At 37.1% G+C, this 25,437-nt stretch overlaps 1 protein-coding gene across 3 annotated transcripts in view; it reads right to left on the reverse strand.

Moving 5' to 3' along the window:
* Positions 1-25,437, reverse strand: part of CHN1 (chimerin 1) — a 192,399-nt gene that overhangs the window by 129,466 nt on the left and 37,496 nt on the right. For all 3 annotated transcript variants that reach the window (XM_078071012.1, XM_036075772.2, XM_078071014.1), the window contains exons 2-3: positions 18,361-18,399; positions 15,969-16,024 (exon numbers count right to left, since the gene is read on the reverse strand). In XM_078071012.1, coding sequence (XP_077927138.1) covers positions 15,969-16,024; positions 18,361-18,399 — 95 coding nt within the window. The remainder of the gene's footprint in view (positions 1-15,968; positions 16,025-18,360; positions 18,400-25,437) is intronic.

A 25,437-nucleotide genomic window follows, 5' to 3' on the forward strand; every position in this document is an offset into this window, starting at 1 on the left:
TATAATAGGCAATAAGTCCAAAATAAATTGACAAACCAATTGCCTCTTTTTCTGCTTTTCCATAATGGAAATATCAAATAAAACAAGTTTAAACTAACTCTTTTTTCTCTTTTATCTATAAAGTGAAGGGGAACAGAATATACCACTTCAGCATAAGGATTATTTTGAGTCGAATGCGATTAAGAAACCCCAAACACGGAAGGAACAATGAGCCCTCCCCCTTTCACCTCAAAGCAGGGCATAAATTTCCCTTTGTAAAGGTGTCCCCTCCCATAACAGCAAGAGAAGAACACAATGACTTCAGGGACAATTCTTATCAACTGAGATAGCTGGAGTCTGCATAATAAACCTTACCAAAAACCCCTTATTTACTAAACAATTCCTAATCACCTTTCCACAACTCACCCTAACCCTTCCAAGGCCCAAACCCCTTTTGCTCTGTCTGCTCCCTTCAGCACACTTTATCACCCTCTGTGAAAGTGGTATATAAGCTACTGGATGAAACTGCCTCTTTGGGGTTTTCATGTATCTGCTGTGAGCCCCTCCTCCCCTGTGTGCATATGAAATAGACCTTTTCTACTGTTAATCTCTCTTTTTTCAGTTTGACTTGCAGGCCTGAGACACAGAACCTAAGAGGATAAAGGAGAAGTTTCTCCTTCCCTACAACAGCATTTAGATTTTTGCTGATGTGTCAGATATCATTACTTAAGTAGTGATCTGGAATAGTCTTTTCAAACAGACAGGACAGCATTACTGATCGATAATTTAAAAAGGGTTAATAATACGAACAATGATTATTAATGATCCCAATTAATTTATTTGCAAATACATCCACCTGGGAATTTAAATGTTATACGGAATAATAAAAATATATTTGTGCTTATACAAACATTTTATGCTTGTTTCTAAGTTTCAAAAAAAAAAGTTCATAATAAAACAGACTAAAACTGGCTGAAGTCAATGTGACTACGTGAGAAAGGATTTTAAATTAGTACTTATGTTGAATTACATGCTTTAGCTTTCTCTAATTTTCTATGTTTATAGTTAACATTTTTTTCATGATACCATATCATGGGTAGGAAAAATGGGAAATGAGGGGAACAAAACAGATTCCAACTAGAAATAAAAGGTGCTGTAGTTTGGTTGCTACAATGTAGATCATGCTATCAGAGAAAGAAAACTAAGTTAATCTACCATTACTGAATATAAAGTGCATAGTAAATATAAGAATTCAGTAAGTAGTAGCTACCATTTTACGATATTTTAAGTATCAATGGAATCTGTTAAATTAACATTTACTGTAGTTTTGGTAACTAATGAACTATTTTCTATTGTTATTTTTTAACATAGTGTTATAAATTATTTTTTTCATATATAAAATATTTTAATCAAATTCACCAACCACATTCTTTCAAATTAAAGAAGTCTTATTTCTTATCTTATTTTCTACAAAAACAAGAAGAGCTTGTTTAATATGTAAGTTTCTTGCTCTGCAAAGGAAATCTGAAAACAGTAGGAAAAAACAATAAAAGTACTATAAATGTTAATTCCCTTCCCTCCTCATGCACAATGTTATAGATTCAGCTCTCAGGTTATTATTTTTTTTACTCTGTCCCATGGCTTTAGTTCAGAACAGCTGCCGCCCCCCCGCCAAATTTTCCTAATTTAAATTCAAATTTAAAGAATATATATTTCTAGAGGCAATGCTACTAAAACAATGAAGCAGAACACTCAGAAAATTTCCAAAATGCTTCATGCTGCTCTTTTCTAACAGTGGTATCGACCTGGTCAGAAGTCACATGAAATCCTTATCTCCTTCTTGCTCCCATTGTAAAAACAATACTTGGGAGGCAGGTACTTGAAACCTAGTCTGGAAGTCTATATGAGGCTTATAAAAGTTAGGGTATATATACATGAAATTGTAAGAAATAATAGAACCCTGGCCAAATATTATTACTTTTTTCAGGCAGCAGTCTAGAATATGTATATAAAGGCTACACACAAAAGTACAAATATTTTCAAGTGTCAAGATTTTGTTTTACATTATTTTTTAAAGTGGCTCAGTTTGGAGGAGGAAAAGGGAGAAAAATGCACATTTCCTTCCTACACTGGTAGTTTCTGAATTAAAGACTTAGAGTAAGTCACTCAGTACTCAACTCTAGCTTTTAAAGACTTACAGTAAGTCACTCAGTCACTAGTCACTCTAGCTTTGGTTCTATTTTAGTTTCCTGTATTAAAGTCAGGAAGGAGGAGGAGAGGGGAGGGAGGGGAGCAGAGGGAGGAGAGGGAGAGGAGAGAGAGGAAGAAGAGGAGGAGTTTTACAACTGCTCAAAGACAATGGAAGACGAATTGGATAACCAGAGGATGTGCTACACGTAGACAATGCAGCTTTCCATGGAAGCACAAATTTTTACACTACATTTTCTAAATTACTGGGTTTTTTCCTCACTGCATTTTACACCATAGAAAATATCAAAATGGATAATAGTTAAGCTTCAACAAGTCAAAAAAATTTAAACTTAGAAAAACTTCAAAACAAAACAAAACAAAAACAGAGCAGAGCCAGCATCGTGGAAGAGTAAGTACTCATCAGAGAGCTACATAGCTGGAAATGAATTTTAGGGAAGTGGTGACAAAAAAGAGATCAGAAATGTTATGGAACTTACAAAGATTGTTTAACTTTTTATCCTCCATTAATAGTAAGATAAACTTCTAGGTTCCTGCTTTCCTCCGCAATTCTGTAACATTCTCGATGATATTTAGACCAAAGTTATAAGTGTTAAGAACGCAGCTTGTTTTCCACTGTATTTTAGACTTACCCAAGAAAACAATTAACCTTCAGCATGCCAAATAGGTTAGCTCTCTATTTACCGTCACATTTCACAAATTCAATAAAGAATACGTATTTACAGGGACCCCTGGGTGGCTCAAGTCAGTTGGGTGTCTGCTTTCAACTCAGGTCATGATCCCAGGGTCCTGGGATTGAGCCCTGCATCGGGCTCCCTGCTCAGCAGAGAGTCTGCTTCTCCGTCTGCCTCTCCCTCCACCTGTGTGTTCGCGCTCACTCTGCTCTCCTTCTCTCAATAAACAAAAAATCTTTAAAAAAAAAAAAAAAAAGAATATGTATTTATGGAGGGTTTTTTTAAGCTCTGTAATTACTACTTAGTGACTTGCTGAAAACCAATTCAGTTTCCTGATATCAGTTAATCTTTTCTTTGTATTCACTATTCTTTGAATTCACTATTCTCCCACTTTAGATTCAAGTAACTTCTAGGTTATAGTACTAAAGAGGTAGAAACCACCTATCTGTTTTTTAACAGTTAACTGGTAAAGGGGTTCTTTTTGGAATTGTAGTTGTGATCTCCAATTTTATAAATATACTTCTACATTAAGGTATAGATTTTGACATCAAAACATACCTTACTACCCAACGGCTTACTGAACACTGAATTTTAAACAACAGCAAAAGATGACCCAAAAAGGGGGGGTATGCATTTCAAAAGTAAAATAAGGTGAAAACAGACCTTTGAGTGATAGACTGATTTTAAAATAAATAGGTGGTTTTAATAATTCAATATTACTTCTCAGAATTCATAAAAAAATGCTCTCCAGCTCCAAAGTATTTTATAAGTGTTAAGTAACAGATCATCACAACACCTAAGAGATCTATGAACATGATAATCTTTATTTTTATAGAATCAAAATTGAGGTATAGGCTGTCAATATATAGCGGTAATCAGCAGTGAAGCTATGATTTCAATTAAGGTGCTTTCCTCTCACTTCTGAAACAAACTCTTATACTCCCACCTAGCAAAATATGTCCTCTAAAACAGAGTGAACGTAAAACGAATGCTTCAAACCTCCCATTCATTCACTTAACAAGTCTTTATTTAAGCACCTTACTTAATGTGTCAAGCACTGTTCAAGGCACCTGGGACATACTGATGAACAAAACAGATCAAGATCCTACCCTCATGGAGCTTATATTCAAGGAAGGGAAGATCACAATAAACAATAAACATAATAAATAAGTAAACCATATATTATAGAATGTTACAAAATGAAAAGTCTTATAAAAACAAAGTAGAATAAGTAAGACTTGTAAATGCTGGGGGGTGATAAAATATAATTTTAAATACAGTGGTCAGGATGGGCCTCATTGAGAAGGGAAGACTTGAGAAGACCTGAAGGATATGAAGAAGTAGCTATTTGGATATTAGAGAGAAGAACATTCCAGGAAGAGGAGATAATGCAAGGGCTTGGAGAGAGAAAGACAGCTAGAATATGTGGAAAAACAAGAAGGCTGGAATGCTCGAAGCAGAATGGGGGAGAGGAGGAGAGAAGATAAGCACAGAAAAATAAAGTGACGGGGAGATTATGTAGAGCCTTGGCAGTCCTTGTAAGGACTTGGCTTTTACTCTGGGTGAAATGGGGAGCCAATGCGCAGTTCTGAGTAGAAGAGTGACAAGATCTGACTGAAATTTTAAAAGGAACATTCTGTGATGAGAACAGACTACAAGGGGAAAGATCAGTTAAGACCTATTTCAATTACACAACCGAGAGACTACTGTATGTTGGGGTAGAATAATTTACTATGACAAATCAATTGAAATACATACTAACTAGACATAACAGAAGTTTATTGCTTGCTTGTATAACATCAGGAAGACAACTGTCCTACATCTAGACAGCTTCCATCTTTTAGCTCTGCCACCATCTTTTCGAGGTCCCCTGTTTTTATCTGAATCCAAGCAGAAAGGAACATAATATGGAGGAACTTAGATGGGAAGTTTTAATGGGTCCAGCATTCAAGTTCACTTCTATTCCACAAGAGAAAACTGTCATATGGACATAACTATATAAATGAAGATGGAGAAATTTAGTCCAACCAGGTTTCTCAAGAAAGGAAGAATGGATTTTGGTGGGTATCTAGCAGTTCCCACAGTTAATACCCAAATGGTAGCCAAGGAAATAGTAAGAAGTGATAGGATTGTTAACATATTGTGCACATATTCTGAAAACAGACCCCGAATGATTTCCTGATGAATTAATCATGGGATGGTGAGAGGAAAAAAAAAAAAAATCAAGGATGATGCATGGTTTTTGATCTAAGCAACTGGAAGGAACTGCCATTAACTGACATGTGGACACCTTTTTTGGTAAGAGCAGGTTTTTGGGAGGAAGATAAATGTCAGTTCTGCTTTGAATGTGTTATATTTGAGATGGCATCAAGGGAGGATGTACAGTAAGCAATTGACTACATGGTCTGGAATTTGGGGAAAGAGGACTGGACTGGAAATATAAGTTGTATTAAAACCTGAAACTGGCAATACTGTCAGGGAATAAATACAATCAGAGAAGAAATGAAGATCAAGGACTGAGCCCTGGAGTATCTGAACATTGAGGTCAGAGAGAAGAGGAACCAGCAAAGGTGACTGTAAAGGCAGGAGAAAAACCAAAAGACTGTAACGTCCTAGAAATGAAGTGAGAAAAGCGTATCAAGGTGAGAGTCATCCTCTGCACCCCGTGCTGCTGAGAGGCTAAGCAGAAGAACTGACCATGAGCCTGAGCAAGGTGGAAGTCATTGGTGACCTTGCCTATGCAGTTCTGATGGAGTAGTAGTGGGTAACAGCCTGGCTTAAGTGGGTTTAAGAGAAAATAGGAGGAGCAGGATTGGAAAGAGCAAGCATTGACAGTACTTTCAAGTGTTTTCTACAAATTGGGCAGGGCAGATGGATAAAGTAAGGTCAAGATAATTTTTTAAGATGGGAGAAATAATAGGATATTCATGGGCTGATATAAAAAGAGAAAAACCGTTGATGATGAAGGAGAGGGGGCACTGCTAGGATTAGGTCCTTAAGTAGATGAGAGGAAATAGGGTCTAGTGTATTGGAGAGCTGGCCATGATCTATGATAACAGGCAAGAATGCAGAATACATGGACCCGAATGCTAAAGGTTGAGTCGATGTGGCACTGAAAGTTTGTAGAAGTTCTCTTCTAGTTGCTTCAATCAGGAATAAAGTAGGATATAAATTATAGCTGAGAAGGAGAGGAGGAATAGGTAGTAAAGGTTTGAGGGGGAAGCACAGTATGCCTACCAGGGAACAGTAAGTATCAACTTGAGGTTCATAAATTTAATGTGAAGCCTGTTCAGCACTTTGTTTTTCTCCAGCAATATTCAGTTTCTTGGGAGTACATGCAAAGTAGGCAGGAGTAGATTTAAACAGGGTTGTGGTTTTGCCAAGCAAGTATGACATTAGAGAAAATCATGAGAGGGAAGCAGACTGGTTCATCAACATCTACTAGACTTCTCTCTCTCATTCGACCCCATGACTATCTACTCACCAAAGTCCTGTGAATTCTCCCGCTTTATGTATTGCCATTTCCTGCCCCTCTTGGTTATTCTCAGAAACAGTTTATATGCCTTTATCACTTTTCACTAGGATTACTGTAATCTTTCCTAAACCAGTCTTTTTGTCTCTAAAATGTCCATCTTCCTTTCTAGTCCATCTTCCACACTGCAGACAGAATGTGCTTTCTATGCCTAAATCTGATCACATTAATACTTTCATTTCCCATAGCTATCAGGATAAACTCCAAATGTCTACACTTAGAACACAGAAGTTTTTATTAGTGATGCCTGCTTAGCTCTGGGGTTGCATCTGCCATGCTCCCACAAGTACTCTGCGCTTGCCCTTAGGAACTGCACACACGTAACGAGGGAATTGCCACCGAATCTGCTATAATGCTGGATTCACTGCTCCATCCTCCACCTAGACAGGAAGATCCTTGAGGAGGGGGGACTTGTTTTATATGCCTCAAATTCTGAAGATTTAGCAGATAGAAGACCCTCAGAGAATACTGATTCAATGAATACACACATACCACAAAAAGGACCGGAGCCTAAGAGCTACAGACATTAATACACATGTTTTTGTAAACCATATAATAAGAGCATTATGTTGCAAAATAAGTTGCACAACAATATTCATTCATTCATTCAATCAGTGAACATTTAAGAATTTTTATTACATACAAGTCATCATAGTCAGGTGCTGAATATAATCTACTGGGGTGAGACAGTAAGTAAAGAAACGTTACAGTCAATTTCCTACTTATATGACCAGACTTGAAGAGAGACTTTTTAAAACATGTGCTAGCAAAATGTATATCAAATATACATCTAACTGGCATTGTGACTAGAATTAGAATACAACATGAAATGTGTAACTTTCTCTAGATTTCTCATTACACTAACAGCACTGAACTTGAGTTTGGTGCATTCTGTCCAGCCTCAGTCTGCTTTACCCATTTACCCTAGAAAAACACAACTGCTGTTGCTGTAATAATAAGCAGCTTCCTCAAAAATGCTTTCCAGCTCCCTGAAATATTAGCTTCAAAAATATGTCACAGAGAGTAGATATTTGGTTTTATGCATTTAAAAATCATAACTATATTCCCACTATTTGGCTGCCAGAAAAAATAACAGTGTATCCATTTTAAGGCTCCATGTTTAAGGATGCTCAAATACCCAACTAGTTTGATTTATACCATATTAGTATGAATCAACTAAAGATATGGAAGTTCTTTGATATCTCTACTTAAATATACATATTGTATACTTACGTAGTTTATACTTGTGTCTGCATCTCTATATACACACACACGCACATGCACGCACGCATGCGCGCACACACACACCCCATACATACATACATATATACATTTGTTTGAATTCAACCAGGTACTTGACATAAAATAACAAAATCACTTTTTACATAATTGAAAATCATGTAAGTATACATTTTATATTATAAACTATATTTCATTGAATTATATACTTATACAGTTCTATATTGACCCAGAGTTGTATACACAAACATATGTACCATTACTTTACAGGTGATAAGGGATTTCCAGAGTAATTCTGATTATGTAAGACTTCCACTTCACATGCTAAATTCAGAATTAACTCCACCATAAGATAAAACTGCACTGTAACAATATTATTAAGAGTCATTTTCAAGCTTTTATGTATTTGCTTAGTCTCTAAAGCATGCCTAAAGTACTTAGTCGTGGACCTGGACATCTTTCCCTTTAAAAAGATTTATTTATATTTAAATTTCAAAATTTTCTCCTAACAATAGCTTTTAATAAAAAAATGTTCTGTATTTTAACATTCACAATGGCAATTGGTAAGATCTTCTGAAATTAGAAAAAGTGTATTAGTTACAATTTTATTTTCTGTCAAATTATTCTACTTCTTACTACTAGATATATTGTGTTTTAGAGTTCTGTCATCAATAATTTATGATTTAACAGTTGAATAATTCAGGTTTTAAAATAAGTGCCACACATCTTGGTTTCATGAATGCAAACAGAAAATCAGCTGAGAAAGAGCAGGACATGGAGCTCATCAGTGGAACTAAGGGCTTAGATCACGAGAGAAGGTCAGGAGACATGGCTGGTAACTAAATATATATTCCCTTTGGGTGTGCATAATTCCCCAGCCTGTGAATTTATAATCTGTGATACAATGCTATGGGGTTAGAAGAAAAAGGAGTGGAAATGTGCACGTCCACATAAACAGGGTCAGCTCTCCCTTTCTTATGACTGTAGTAGAGAAATGTCCTTCAAGACAACGTCATTGGACCATTTTTATAATTGTAATTAGCACCCACAGAACTTAATAACCTTTGTTTAAAAGAACCATCAGTTTATCTACTGCATTAACTTTTCTCTTTTCTTCTACACATTTCAGTGGTAATTAAATCCTGTTGCCTTTTCCCCCTTAAACACAGTGACCACTTAGTGCTTAATGTCCCAAATCCAATTCCTCAGTTAAATATTTGAGGTTGAACAGCAACTGGTTGCTCAGTACAGTTTTATTTTTAGTGCTCATCACTCCCAAGAACCTTTAATTCTCCCAAGCCAGCTATTTATCATTTAATCGAGACTAAAACTGAAACTTTCTTTATTCAGTAAGTATTTTATGTTAGCTCCATCTCACTGATTAATGCTTTACTTTCATTTCAAATAGATATCTAAGTTATTTGATTGTTTTACAGGCATTTAATGAGACTGAATATTGCTCAAAATAAGTAGATGAGCAGCATTAGTGACATACTCTCAGTATCTATATTTATAAATTTAATCATTAGAGCAATATTGAATGGGGATGTCATTTCTTTAAAATGAGACCATTTCCTGCTCTTTATTAATTGCCCTTTAGTTATCACCAGGTAAAAATAGAAAGACATTGTTGAGTATTATAGAGATTGGTCAAATATAGAAACAAGTTGTTATCACTAATTTGCTAATTAAATGTACATACTTTAGTCATGCATAATTAATCTTTATTAAGCTGTCAAAGTTGAGTAGCTAATAGATTATTATTTGAACAACATGAGAAGGTGGTTACAATATGATAGGAGAGCCAGTCCACGGTAAACACTTCTGCCCACAGAGCAGCATTCCGTGCCCACCAATTTGCCCTTAGAACATGATTACTAATTTCTTGTGAAAGAAAACTAAGCAGAGTGAAAACAATTTAAATAAAATCTCAGTTGTACCCTTTGTTTCCCGGTGCTTCTATGCCTTCCTTTAACCAACAGTGCAGAATACGACACTCTTGTTTTTCAGTGGATGGCAGTATTCAGTCAACTGCATCACAAAACTAAATCAAGAGAAATTATTTTCAGAGACTCTACGAGCCAGCCAATCTCCTAGCATTCCATGTTTGTATCAAAGTGGAGCACCAGAAGCCTATATACTTGGAAACAGTTTAGCCCTTTCAAAATTAGCTTCAGTGACTGTTGTTCCTTAATGTTATACCTGCTGCTATGAGAAAGGATCGAAAGTCTACTTTTGCACGGGCTGTGAAACTACAGTTGGTCAACGTAACATCAATAAATGTACTTCATATAATAAGCCACATGATTTTTTGAAAAGAATTTAGTTCAGGTAAAAGCTGGATCTTATTAGCCTTTCTGGTCCTCAAGGGTTACGCACTTTATTACTGTGATTCCCTTTTCACACAATGTTATTGATCCTCAATCAGCAATGCAATCAATTGACACATTTGCTGTTTCTTTTTTATCTTTTTCAACTTTTCTTCTTCCTTTTATTATGTCTTCATTTGTGTGGCCTCAAAATCTCTTGAGAAAGGCAAAGTATAGGTATTTCTCAAGAAAGATAATTGTGTATATGAACCATGGAACACTACATCAAAAACTAATGATGTAATGTATGGTGATTAACATAATAATAAAATAAATAAATAAAATATAAGTTCTTATCTATTAAAAAAAAAAAGAAAAGAAAGATAATTGTGTTACTAGTACTTTCAGACTTTTCACAGAACTACCGCCAAAATCTCACTTTCTGTTAAAAGTTTAAAAGGTTGTGTCTGGTCAGAGTATGAAACAAAATGAAATTTTTTTTTTTTAAACAGCATTTTAAAAAAAATTCTCACTACACATAAAATTATTTCATCATCTTTGATCATGGCACAGTAGCAATAAAATGCCACCATTAAACACTACATACTTATTCCATACATACATACGTGCAGACTGGACATCTACAAATATTTAAACTGCAACATGACATTTAAAAGATAATCTCATGAAATCCCTGACTAATTCGATAAATTAATACTCTTTATGACTCTATACTTTCAGAGCTATTCAGTGTTTTTTAACCAGTTTTCACAATAACAAGATCCATTTCAACATTTTTTGAACAATGGAGAAGCAATTCCTTTAAATAGTATATCAGCTAAGAAAGTTATTATGATTCCATATTACCTAATATAGTTCTTATTCAAATTTCTCTAATTATACCCCAAATATGTAGCTTTAGAGAGAGAGAGAGAGAGAGAGAGGGATCTCTATTTCTAGGACCCTATCAAGGTACCCGTACCGCAGTTGGGTGGCATTTAGTCTCCTTCATTGTAGAATGGTCCCACCACTGTTATTTCTTCTACGAAAATGACATTTGCAGGACAGATGTCTTATAGAATGTACACATTTTGGATCTGATTCATACTTCATAAAAAGACAGAAGTTAAGCATTTTGGCAGAAATACCATATAGATGGTTTTGTGTATGCCTCATTACATCACTTCCGGAGACATGTCAGTTTGACCCATTAGAGGTAATGCTAAATTTGATCACATGGATAAAGGTGTGACTGCCAGATGTCCACTATGAAAACATAGCTTTCTCTTTGCAATTCATAAATAATTGGTAGGGTGACACCTTGAGACCATGTGTATATCCTCTTCACCTACAATCTTTCACTCAATGGTTTTAATGGTCAATGATGATCCTTGCCTGACTCAATTATCAGCACAAATCATTATCACTCTACACATTTAGCCACCCTTCTGCTGTAAAGGACAACTTTACATTCTGCCCCTCTCCCCTGTTTTCTCTTTGTATTGGGGTAGGGTTTTTGGTAAGTATCACTATGGACTAACTAACACATTATCTTTTCATTCAATGTGTTATAATTCATTACTATCATTTTTCTTTTTGATTATCAAATTGTCCCAAATTTGGCCTGTGAGAACCCTTCTTTCAGGTGGGCTGCTAGGTCTTTTGACATGTCCCCATCCATTTCTGAGCTCTCCTTGCTTTTTGATATAAAATGTTCTAGGATCTCATTGCCCCATGTTCTGGAATCAGGAATTTCTCTAAGGAGCATTGGCTCCTTTTAGTAAATAGTATTTGGAAACCAAACTTTGGGCACTGAGTATGTTCATTCTTACTAGGGCATCATTGCTTCTAAGGCCTTTCCATGGACTGACATAGAAAATAAATTTTAAAAAATCTGTGAGTTCATATTTATACCTCCAGTTCAAATTCAAAACCATGCTGTACTTCTCAGTTTCCCCCTACTCCATATTTATATCTCCTCAGAACACTGGTTCCCCAAAATCCAATATGGTTACTCATTTGCTCTGTCCTACATTACACACAAAATCATTTCAGAATTACTATACAAGCACCACTAACAACAACAAATTGCTAAGTATAAAGATCTCTTTGTAGGTTATGATTCTTAGAATATTTCCCCCCAAGTCTTTACAGTCAAAATATTTATAAGCTACTTAAATCAATTTTGGGGTATGTTATGAATTTGTTAGGTTCATTTGTTTCTATTTGTATTCAAATTTAAGGTTTGCTTTTTTTTTTTATCATTTTTTACTTAATTTTGTTGTTTGAATATGCGAAATACTTGCATAGTTCAAAAGTCACAACTATAGAAAAACATATCCTCAGGGACGTCTAACTTCCATCCTTATCCTCCCCACACTGCCCCCCCACCCCGACACTCCTTACAGATAATTATTTCATTGGTCTCTGGGTTAATCCTTCCTATGTTTCTCTTTTGCAAAGATAAGCTTTATTTTTTTTTATTTTTCCCTTCTTCATTACTAAAAATGGACCATAATTACCATAGAGGCATACCTCATTTTATTGTGCTTCACTTTACTGTGCTTCACAGATACTGTGTTTTTTACACGTCGAAGGTTTCTGGCAACCCCGCATCAAACAAGGCTTTTCCTGCCATTTTCCCAACAGCATTTGCTCACTTTGTGTCTCTGTGTCACAACTTGGTAATTCTCACAGTATTTCAAACTTTGTCGTTATTATTATATTTGCTATGGTGACCTGTCATCAGGGATCTTCGGTGTCACTACTGCAATTGTTTTGGAGCACCACAAACTGCACCCATATAAGACAGCAAACTTGACTGCTACATGTTCTGTATTCTGACTTCTTCACCAACCGGACATTCCCCCATCTCCCTCCTACTCCTCAGACCTATTCCCTGAGACACAATGATACTGAAATTAGGCCAATAACCCTACAGTAGCCTCTAAGTGTTCAAGGGAAAGAAAGAGTCACACATCTCTCACTTTAAATCAAAAGCAAGAAATGATGAAGCTAAGTGAGGAAGGCACGTCGAAAGCCGAGACAGGCCAAAAGCTAGGCCTCTTGTACCAGTTAGCCAAGCTGTGAATGCAAAGGAAAAATTCTTGAAAAAAAATTAAAAGGACCATAGGGGTAGGGGGGAAGGAAAACTGAATGGGAAGAAATCAGAAGGGAGACAAACCATATGAGACTCTGGACTCCAGGAAACAAACTGAGGGTTGTGGAAAGGGAGGTGGGTAGGGGGATGGGGTAACTGGGTGATGGGCACTGGGTGATATACTCAACTAATCAATCACTGCACATTATATCAAAAACTAATAATGTACTATACCTTGGCTTCTTGAATTTCAATTAAAAAAATGGTTATAATAGTAAAGTTTATGCCATGTATATTTTGCCACAATAAAAAGAATTAGAATCATGTAAAAAAAAAAAAAAAAGTGCTACTCCAGTGAACACATGAATGATAAGAAAGCAAAACAACCTTATTGCTGATAATGGAGAAAGTTTTAGTGGTCTGGATAGAAGATCAAACCAGCTACAACATTCCCTGAAGCTAAAACCTAATCTAGACTAAGGCCCTAATTCTCCTCAATTCTAAGAAGGCTGAGAGAGGTGAGGAGGCTGCAGAAGACAAGTTGGAAGCTGGCAGAGCTGGTTCATGAGATTTAAGGAAAGAAGCCATCTTCACAGCATAAAAGTGCAAGGGCAAGCAGCAAGTGCTGTTGTAGAAGCTGCAGCAAGTTCTCCAGATGATCCAACTAGGATCATTCATGAAAGTGGCTACCCTAAACAACAGATGTTCACTGTAGATGAAACAGCCTTGTATTAAAAGACGATGCCATCTAGGACTTTCATAGCCAGAGAGAAGTCAATGCCTGGTTTTAAAGCTTCAAAAAACACGCTGACTCTTGTTAAGGACTAATGCAGCTGGTAACTTTAAGCTGAAGCAAGGCTCCTTGATCATTCTGAAAATCTTAGGGTCCTTAAGAATTATGCTCAATCTACTCTGCCTGTGCTTCATAAATGGAACCATAAAGTCTGGATGACAGCACATCTGTTTATAACTCGAATTATGGAATATTTTAAGCCCACTGTTGAGACCTACTGCCCTGAAAAAAAGATTCCTTTCAAAATATCACTGCTCAGTGACAACACACTTTGGGTCACCCAAGAGCTCTGATGGAGATGTACAAGATTGATGATGCTTTCATGCCTGCTAACTCAACATCCATTCTATAGCCCATGAATCAAGGAATAATTTTGACTTTCAAGTCTTATTGTTTAAGAAATACATCTCGTAAGGCTATTGCTGAAAACCTTGAGGAAAGGATTCACCATTCTAGATGTCATTAAAAACATTCATGATTCATAAGAGGTCAAAATATCAACATTAAATACAGGAGTTTGGAAGAAGTTGATTCCAACCCTCACAGATGGCTTTGAGGGGTTCAAGACTTCAGTGGAGAAAGCAACTACAGATGTGGTGGAAACAGAAGAGAACTAGAAGTGGAGCCCAAAGATGTGACTGAACTGCTGCAATCTCATGATAAGACTTGAACAAATGAGGAGTTGCTCTTCACGCATGAGCAAAGAAAGTGATTTCTTGAGATGGAATCTACTCCTGATCAAGATGCTGGGAAGACTCTGGAAACGACAACAAAGGATTTAGAGTATTCCATAAACTTAGTTGACAAAGAGGCAGCAGGGTTTCACTGACTCTCATTTTGAAAGAAGTTCTGCTGTAGGGAAAACGCTATCGAACAGCATCACATGCTACCAAGAAAGTGTTCATGAAAGGAAGAGTCCATCAATGTGGCAAATTTCATTGTTGTCTTATTTTAAAACATTGCTACAGCTACCCCCACCTTCAGCAATCACAGCCCTGATCAATCGCAGCCATCAGCACTGAGGCATGGACCTCCACCAGCAAAGAGATTACAATTCACTGAAAGCTCTGATGACAGCATTTATAGCAATAAAGTATTTTTAAATTAAGGTGTGTACATTGTGTTTTTAGACATAATGCTATTGCATGCTTAATAGACTACAGTATAGTGTGAACATCACTTTTATATGCACTAGAAAACAAAGAAACTCATTTGACTCTCTTTATTGCAGTGGGTCTAACCGAAATTACTGTATTTCCAATGTCTATATATATATTTTCTATCTGGAAATCATTCCAGATCAACTCATAGAAATCTTCCTTATTCTTTTTAATATCCCAGTTTATTCAATCAGTCTCCTATGGACAGACATTTAGGCTTTTTCTAATATTGTGCTGTTACAAATAATCCTATAATAAACAACTTTGGGCATATGTAATTCCCTATTTGTACAGGTAATTCATCAGGGTAAATCACTAGAACTTGGACTGGGAGGTAAATGCGGGCAGAGTTTTGTTAGGTCTTACAAAACTCTCATAAGATTGTAGCACTTTACATTCCTATCAGCCATACCAGAACGTGTTTGTTTCTTCACAGACTTACCAGCTAAGCATATTCTAATCTTTTGGACTTTTGCCAATTTGAAAAGGTGACAATGGTCTCTCTCCGTGTATTTTTATTTGCATTTCTCTTATTGTTCATGAAGTTGAACATCATTTCATATATTTTGATAAGTCATATCTTTTTTGGTGAACTGTTCATGTCTTCTGCTCATTTTTAAAACCACAATTTAAATCTTTTCTTAATGGAAAAGTTACTTTAATAATGCCTTCAAACTTTGTTTCAAAAAGAATAAAAAATAAAAATTGGAAGAAGAATAGATGACTTAACTGAGAATACTAAATAGCACTTAAAACTATACTGTCACATTCTATACTGTGTTCTGAATAGTTCATTAAAAAGTGGCAGTTATTTTAATTGAGAAGAATGTTAAGAAAATGCATTCAAGCACAATTTCTTGATGCTAACTAACGTAACTAGCTAACCCCACAAATAACATGCTACTGAGTAAGGTCAAAGTTCAGGAAACAGATGACTGAGAGACATTTTGTTGTAACAGTTTCGTCACACCCACCTCATTAGTACAGGTAATTCTTCGAGGATGAGGGGCTTCCTGTTGCAACTGATACACTGTAAAGACAGAAAGTAAATCATTCCACGTGAGCTCACAGAAATTGTCCTTACTCTTTTAACTGCTATAGTTTATTCAGTTAGTCTCCTATGGACAAACATTCAGGTTTTTTCTAATATTCTTGGTAATTTAAACTGGAACTCAGCTGAAATTTAAATTGCACAATCATTAAGTGATTCATCAAAAATTAATTGCTAAATTCAAGATGAGAAGATATATGATTAAAGTACTTAACATTTTTCAATCGCCTTAGCAGTATCAATGCTTATATAGTTATTAATGAATTTCTCAGTACCTGGAGACAGTAGCAAAACATTGTTAATCAAGTTCAGAGATCACAAATAGGTATCTTGAGGTCAAAATTGGCTCACATGTTTGGTTTGCTGTTTTCTAAATTTAAATTTGTTTTTAACATTTAAAAAAAGAGATTCAACAGCAACAACAAAGGTAAAAGAGAATTCCACTTCTGAAAAATAAGACAACATCAGAGCAAGCGCTCAATAAAGGGGAGCTAATTATGAGCCCTCCCTGCAAACAGGGGCATCCATGCTCTACTTGCCCTCCGTTGGCACTTGGCTCGCTTGCCTCATTCATTACAGGTTAGGGCCCTGTTGAAGTCAAGCAATTTGTATCAAAAAGCAACAAAACTAGAGGCGCCTGGGTGGCGCAATCAGTTAAGCGTCCGACTCTTGATTTCTACTCAGGTCACGATCTCATGGCTGTGAGATCCAGCCCCGCACAGGGCTCTGCGCTCAGTGGGGAGTCTGCTGGAGGATTCTCTCTCCTTCTACCCCTCCCCCTGCTCATGCTCTCTAAATAAATAAATAAAATCTTTTTAAAAAAGACAATAAAACTATATTTATGTAAAAAGAGTCCTCAACTTAGACATCTTGCTAGTTCTATTTTCCTATTGGTTCGTATTTTTAAGTTTTTAGAATTATGTTGGGTAGAGCTCAGGCATTGAGGTTACTAAAAGAAACTATAAAATTCGGTAGCAGAATTGTCACACACAAAAAATGTCATTTTTAAGAACATGATAGCTACTGTAAGACATGTAGAGATACAGAAAATACAAATCACCTATACATTTAGTGCTCAATATTCTTCAAGGGGAAACAAATTACCACCACGATTTAATAACAATGTGAGGCTTCACAGATGCTCTTACACAAAGAAATGTGCAAGGTACAAGTCAGAGCAAAGGGAACAAAGGTAAACTGAAAACCAGAAAATGCAGACAAGAATTTTAAATAGGCTTCTAGCCAATGAGATTATGAGATAAAATCTTTAAGAAGTAAAGAACATTAGTCATTTTTATACATTCTTTGAACTATACTCCCCAGAAATAAAAAGACACCAGCAGGGATGGGGGAAAAAGCCTCTATGGCAATATTTTTAGAGACTGTTCATATTTTGCTTACTATAATTAGCCCAAAGTAGCAACCTATTAAAATAAAACTATCTGTTGTTCTGGGAACATAAAGCCAAGAATCCGAATTGCTGCTCCTTCAGTCAGCAAATTGCAGCAACTTACAAATAACAAATTTAGGATAACTCAACATTTACAAAGATGTTAAAAATGTGTATTTAAACTACAGGTTTCTTAGGTTGCTTATCCAAGTCCAGAGATAAACAAAAACTTCCAGTACTGGTGCCTGCAGTAGTGCATTCATGGATTGCCTCTTACAGCTACTCTGATTATATTAATCCTATTTCCACTTTTTAAAAATCTGAAATATCTTTTACTTGAAAAAATAATATTCTCTAGGAAGCAAGGAAGGGGACATAAAGGGCTAAGAACCTAGACTCTTTGGAAAAGATTTTTATTCTAACGCAAAGTTTAAAGAGCAATATAGAATTCAAATGTCTCTCTTTTGTATTCGGGAAAGCAATTCCTAAAAAACCAAACACACACAAAAACCCACTCTTTTCACCCACTCATTCTATCAAGATAGCCTCCTGACTTACCATTTACATAATCCTTTTGCATACAAAGAATTAGGATTTGAGAATAATTGCATTGCTTGAATTCTTAGTTAGCTTCTCCTTGCATTAGTTTTTATCAGCCAATGTCAACAAGTGGTCACAAGTTCAATATGGAATTCCACATAAACTCAGAGGGATGAGATGCATTCCAGACATGCAAACCATAGACAGACCTTATGGAAACACTCCTGTTTTCCCAAATCTATGCTATTCCCAAATCCTGCTGTAAATTAATTTTTCAATAATGTGTATAAAATGAAATGAGTCTTCCTATCTAATGATCTTATTATTTCTCTATCACTTATAAAGCACTATAACACACCCAATTTAAAATTATTTGTATACTTACAGTAAGATTTCCAAACAGGAGGTCTATATTCATCTGTATCTGGAAGAATAAATACCAAATTAACATTATTGATATTTAGATTTTAATCACATATATTTAATATAATTAAATTAAGTTAAATTAATATATATTTAATCATATATTTAATATATATTTGTTGAGGTCTATGTGTCCTAGGCATTGTGTTGGACTCTAGAGGGCATTCAGAGGTTTTTTGCTCTTGGTCCTTACTTTCTAGGAGTACAGTTTCACAAAGATGTTCAAAGAAAGTTACTGTATTTATTCAACCGGTTATCACATAAAAACACCAAGGTTAATTTTTACAACGGGCACTCATTTCTCACAGTCACTAACAGTCACTAAAGTCTTTATATCTTTGGGTGTAACTCTATAACTATTTCACTGAAAGACCCCTGAAATCATTGGAATTTTTCTTTTTCAGTAATATTGACCAGATAACACGTTTAATCCTCAGAAATGTACCTCCCCCATCACATTTGGGGGATTCCAGTGTAAATGGTTTTATTAACATCAGGAGAGAAGAGAAGCCAGGTACTTCTTCAAATGTCATGGACAATCAAAACCAAGAAATGAGAAACATTCCCTTGGAAGACAGTGCATCAGGGAGCCATAAAGGACATGAGGTGAACATCTGCTCTTCAGTCCATTTCCCCTCACTGCTTGAAAGAGGACTTAGGAGACAGTGTAAAGAGGAGGTGGAAAGAGATGGAAATACAAACACATGAGGGAGATGGGGAAAATAGAAAAAGGAGAGGCACCGGTGTGGTCTGGCATCTCATCAGTAAAGTGCAGCTCAGTAACAATTCTGCTGGTCAAAAGCTCTGCCTGCAAGACCACGTAGCTAAACTGGCAGACACAGCAACTTGGTGTGGGAATATGGGGCCAGCTACATCACCTGGTTCTGCTGGTACCCCACATAAACCCATTAAGGAATCTGGTCCAAAAAATCCTGGTCTCCAAGGAGGCAAGAAAATTTCTGGAAAGTTTACTGAGAAGGCTGAATTTAGCATATGTAGATTAAGTAAAAATGGTAATAGACTCATCATTCCCCTCAACCTTTAAAACGCTAACACTTCACTTATAAACCACACAAATATTTGGAGCCAGAAGACTACAGCAAGACTACTAATAATAGGCATAAGAATACAAAAAGGAAATTCTTTCTTTTTTTTTTTTTTTAATATTTTATTTATTTATTTGACAGAGAGAGACACAGCGAGAGAGGGAACACAAGCAGGGGGGAGTGGGAGAGGGAGAAGCAGGCTTTCCGCAGAGCAGGGAGCCCAATGTGGGGCTCGATCCCAGGATCCCGGGATCATGACCTGAGCTGAAGGCAGATGTTTAACCACTGAGCCACCCAGGCGCCCCCCAAAAGGAAATTCTAAGTCATGCAGAAATTGCTTAGCACTCAGTAGGAGTGCTCAAATACGTTTTTTAATGAACAAATAAAAGATTACATGAATAAATGGGTAATGAAGTAATGCAGCAAATACAGTTGACTCTCATTATTTGTCATAGTTATATTCTACAGAGGCACCTTGAACACTGACCAAGTGAACACTGAACCATTGCTCCTAAGGGAAAACACAAGATTACGTTCCTGTATGCCTCTGGTCACAACATTCTCATCAGCCCATCAATACATAACCTTGTTTTACTTGTGTTTCTGTTTAAAGACACCTTAGTTATAATAAACATTGTGATTCATTAACACTGAACTCACAGTCAACAGCACTTATAACTCATGCCTCAGGGAAGCTCATCTAACACATATATCTTTCTCCATAGGATACATCACAGCCTTCTTGAGCTTAGCAACCCCAGACATCACTTCAGTACTATGTGGGGGGCCCGTTTTAAACAGAGAGGACAAGGGAAGCTCCACATTTTATACTTCTCGTGGACCCTAACTTATGTGCTTCTTCCCTTGGTTGATTTCAATTTGCACCCTTCCCTGTAATAAATCATGATTGTATTAACAGCGATTAGAGAGTTCTATGAGTCCTTCCAGTGAATTATCAAGCCTGAGGGGAGTTTGAGGGAACCCCCTCCAACTTGCAGTTGGTGTCAGATTTAAGGAAAGCCTTTGGGACTGTGCCCTCTAACTTGGTAATTGGCCCTAATTCCTCACAAACCCTGTGTAAAGTCTGGATGGAAGCAGTGAGAGCCTTATGTAGATTGCTTTGACGTTGGAGAAGGTGAGAAAGAGGCTAATTCTCAAAATCCTGCCTCTGGGGAATTGTGTATCTAGTCCTAGATAGGGCTTTCTTAGGGAGCATCAACTTTTACTTAAAGCTGTGTGACTTCAGGAAATCTACTACCTCTCTGAATCTTATTCTTTATCTATAGAGTAACATCATCTAAAATGGGAATAGTAACAACACAGGTTTGTTGTGAGGATCAAACTAGGTGTCATACATAAAGCACCCTGCAATTAGAAGGCCTTTAGTAAATGGCCTGCCCTCACCAAAAGTGAATTTAAAAACACAGTGATGTTACCATATTAGCCTCAGGCCATTGTCAATGATTTCAGCTGTGCGTTCTCTTCTTCTTATTTGTTCTTCCCTGTATATCTACCGTTTTATTGAAAGCATTATTCAAGATGCTACAGATCATAATTTTGTGGCCAAATAAAATGAACATTTAGCAAGTAACCAAGAAATAGTGGGAGAAAAGTTTAAGTTTCCCTTAATATTAAAACAATTCTAATGACTAGTCACTTTTAAGAGTGAAGTTTGGGTTTTAAAAGTCTTTTCCGGGGCGCCTGGGCGGCTCAGTCATTAAGCATCTGCCTTCAGCTCAGGCATAGCCCAAACCAAGTACACTGGCAAGAAAAAACAAGGACACTCCTGAAATAAATTGACCTTGAAAATGGGTTAACTGAAACTGGTGATGTAGGGCCACCCAAAGGTCTTATGGGTTTATTAGGGAAGACAGATTCTGACCCAGCATGGGGCTGATGAGAGAAGTGTCCTCAACCTCCCTGGCATTGAATCGCTGAGTATAAGAACATGAACTAATTGCAACCTGGACCTCCAAGTGGGGTCACTACTGTGACCTGGGCCAAGTCTGACCAGAAACAGCATCCTAGCAGCAGTAAGACAAGCAACTGTCAACAAACAATATGGGGCTGGTCTTTAACACTGACAGAAAGTGATAAAGATAAGGAAGACAGATGGTGTACTATTATAGTGCAGCTCTCTTTCTGGCATTTGGAAGAGGATGGGACCATTGTGGGACTGAGTAAGACTCCTGGGGCTCAAACTAGCAAGAGGAGGAGGCTGCCTAAAGAGGAAGACACTGAACTTCCTGCTAACTGGGGCACTGATTAACAACAACAACAAACAGGGGAGCAAATTTGGCCCCTGAATTTATATAATAAGTCATGCCAGTTCCTTCTGGATACCTTTTGACCCAGCAATTCTGTTCTCTTTCTAGGAATTTATTGTAAAACAATTAAGTATTTTTGGAAAATAGCAATATAGAAGAATATCACTGCAATATTACTTTTAGGATTTTACTTATTCTTTGAGAGAGAGAGAGTGTGCAAGCAGAGGGAGGGTCAGAGGGAGAGGCAGAGAGAGAATCCCAAGCAGACTCCACACTGAGGGCAGAGCCTGACGTGGGGCTCGATCTCATGACCCTGACATCATGACTTGAGCCAAAATCACGAGTTGCCACTTAATGTACTGCACCACCCAGGTGCCCCTGTAATATTACTTTTAAGACTAAAAACCTGGGGGGCACCTGGAGGGCGCAGTCTGTTAAGCCTCAAACTCTTGGTTTCGGCTCAGGTCGTGATCTCAGGGTCATGAGATCCAGCCCTGCATTGGGCTGCTTGGCACAGAGTCTGCTTGAGATTCTCTCTTCCTCTCCCTTTGTCCCTCCTGCTCATGCTCACTCTCTCTTTCTCTCTCAAAATAAGTGAATAAATCTTTAAAAAGACAAAAAACTGTATTCAACCTAAATGCCTAACAAATGGAAACCAATATGATCAATTATTACATATTCCAGTATGAAGATACCTTGACTACATCAAAAGGACTTCATCTTGTACTCTGTTAAAAGTCTGTTCTCTTTTAAATATTTTACATCTTTTAAACCAGTGGTTCTCAAACTTTTGGTTTCAAAAATCTGCATTCTAAAGAGCTTTTAATATCTACTGATATTAACCATATTAGAAATTAAAAGTGACACAATTTGTTTTCATGTTTTAACAAATTTTTATTTAATTTGTTAAATTTTTGTTAATTTGTTAAATATAAAAATTATATTTTAACACTTTTATAAAAGATAACTTTATTTTTCAAAACAAAAAATTAGTTTTACATTTTGCAAGTCTCTTTAATGTCTGCTCTAACCGAAGACAGATTCTCATACCTGCCTCTGTATTTAATCTATTGTGATATCACTTGCCATGTACCTTCTGGAAGATTCAACTAGACACTCGTGAGAGAATGAGAGTGAAAAAGGCACATAATGTTGTCTTCTTATTAATCTGTTTTGACTTTTAGAAACTCAGAAAAAACTTGGGGACCCCCGAGGTTCCCCAACCACACTTTGAGAATAACTTTTATTTTTTTTAAAGATTTTATTTATTTGACAGAGAGAGAGAGAGAGACAGCGAGAGAGGGACCACAAGCAGGGGGAGTGGGAGAGGGAGAAGCAGGCTTCCTGCCGAGCAGGGAGCCCGATGCGGGGCTCAGTCCCAGCACCCTGGGATCATGACCCGAGCCAAAGGCAGACTCTTAACTGAGCCACCCAGGCACCCCAAGAAGGAATCACTTTTAGCCAGAGTGCCAAAAAAGAAAAAACAGAGGTGGTATCTTCTGATGAGGGCTTTGAAAGACAGATCATTTTTAAAGTCAAGGGGTTACGGGAGGGAGACTGGAAGTAAGAGGGAGAACAGCATTCTGAACAGAGGAACACAGTGAGTAAGGCACAGAAACAAGAAAGTTCAGGAAGTGTTTGAGGAACTGTAAATAATGCAGACTGGTTGAAATAAAAGACATGTGGAGGAAAGCTTGAGACTCAGGCACTGGAGGGATCCTAGGCTGAGTTGTCCAGGAAGCATCTATAAGTAACGAAATGTGTTTTCTTCTGCTTGCTACTTACTTCCCACTAAATACTCTGATGTCTACAGAGAGAAGAGTACTGTAGTCAGGCCCAGACCAATTCTCACGAGTTAGAGAAAAGGAGCCAAGCAGCAGGAAGGCCAAAGGTAGAAGAGCGAGCCAGTAAAACAGATGGCGCAAAGACTCAGAGGAGGTGGGGAGTAATGAGCTCAGAAGTCACAGGTGGTGGGCGAGGTCTGAAGACGACTACACTGTGTCTAAGCAAGTGGGAAAGTAAAAAGACAGGTTCTGTTGGAGACATTCTCCTCTGTGACTGTAAGCAAATTCTAAACAAATAAATGCAGGAAAACAAAGGAAAAAAAGAGACCAGTGAACTGTATGGAAAATGAAGGCCAAGTTGATTAGTATGTACAGTCTGATCGCACTTTTTTTTTTTTTTAAAGATTTTATTTATTTGCCAGAGAGAGACAGAGCGAGAGAGAGAACACAAAGCAGGGGGAGTGGGAGAGGGAGAAGCAGGCTCCCCGCTGAGCAGGGAGCCTGATGCAGGGCTCGATCCCAGGACCCTGAGCCCAAGGCAGACGCTTAACAACTGAGCCACCCAGGCATCCCTGATCGCACTTTTAAGAAATGAAAGAAAAGATGTATGTGTGTGTATATATGGGGGCAGAGGGCCAATGAGAGAGAATATGAAAGATCTAGAATAGCATACACTCATTTAAATAACAGTTGTGATCTCTAGATCAGCCTTTCTCACCCAGGTTCCTCATCCAACCCACAGAGCACAGAAAATGTTGTTGACTATTTTCTCAGTTCTCCCATGGACAGGTGTCTCTCTAAAAGCACAGGAGAGACGTTAACTTAATACATACAATGGATCCCCTAGGCCTCTGGGCAATATTTTTTCCCAGAACCAGGAGGAGTAAGGCTTCTCTAGATGGTGACTTTACTTGTCTTATACGTCTATGCGGTTTTTTAAAAAAATATACAGTGAATATATTACATTTGTTTTTGGGTTTTTTTAAAAGATTTTATTTATTTATTTGACAGAGAGAGACACAGCGAGAGAGGGAACACAAGCAGGGGGAGTGGGAGAGGGAGAAGCAGGCTCTCTGCTGAGCAAGGAGCCCAATGCGGGGCTCGATCCCAGGACCCTGGGATCATGACCCGAGCCAAAGACAGACGCTTAACTGACTGAGCCACCCAGGCGCTCCGAATATATTACATTTGTAAGGAAGGAAAAAACTATTAAAAACAAAAAGTATAAGTTAACTATCTGTAAGAACAGAAAACGGGGAAACTGATTCAGATAGAGAAAAGTCCCATTTAACAAACCCCACGGGCTAATTTTTTGAGTGGGCTCTTGAAATGAATACACTACCTGAGAAATCATATTCCCAGTCTGAGAGGTCTGGAAATCAGATACAAGTTTTGTGGCAACTTTAGACATCATAAGGTACCATCCTCCTATACAGTCTTTGAATTCCCCTCAGAATCTCTATGCAGGTCTTCATTTACCTCTTCTCCCTGTTCTAACTGAATCTTCTGAATGGCAGGCATTCATTAAGGAAAAGAGAACAGTTTCATAATGAAATTTTCTTTTACTTTTGGTTAATTGCTAGAGTTGTGAGTCAAGGAGATCTTACTTTTACATATTTTATCATGTCTATGAAAAACTATTCCAAGTTTTTCTCACTTTCGAAACTCAAAGATTCAGATTTTAAACAAGTTCTAGTGTTAAAATTGCTTTTGCCTATAATTTTCTTCTGTGTTGCCTTTTTCTCTAAATATTAATATTTTCAGGACATTCATTTTTTTCCTTTAATATTAAAAATTTCAAAATGCTCATCTGTATCTTTAAGCAATGATTTCAAAATCTTAGTAAAATATACTTAGGATAATATCTTTTTTTTTTTTAATTTTTTTATTTATTTATTTGAAGAGAGAGACACAGTGAGAGAGGGAACACAAGCAGGGGGAG

The sequence above is a fragment of the Halichoerus grypus genome, chromosome 4, assembly GCF_964656455.1.
Source record: "Halichoerus grypus chromosome 4, mHalGry1.hap1.1, whole genome shotgun sequence".
Classification (NCBI taxonomy): Eukaryota; Metazoa; Chordata; class Mammalia; order Carnivora; family Phocidae; genus Halichoerus; species Halichoerus grypus.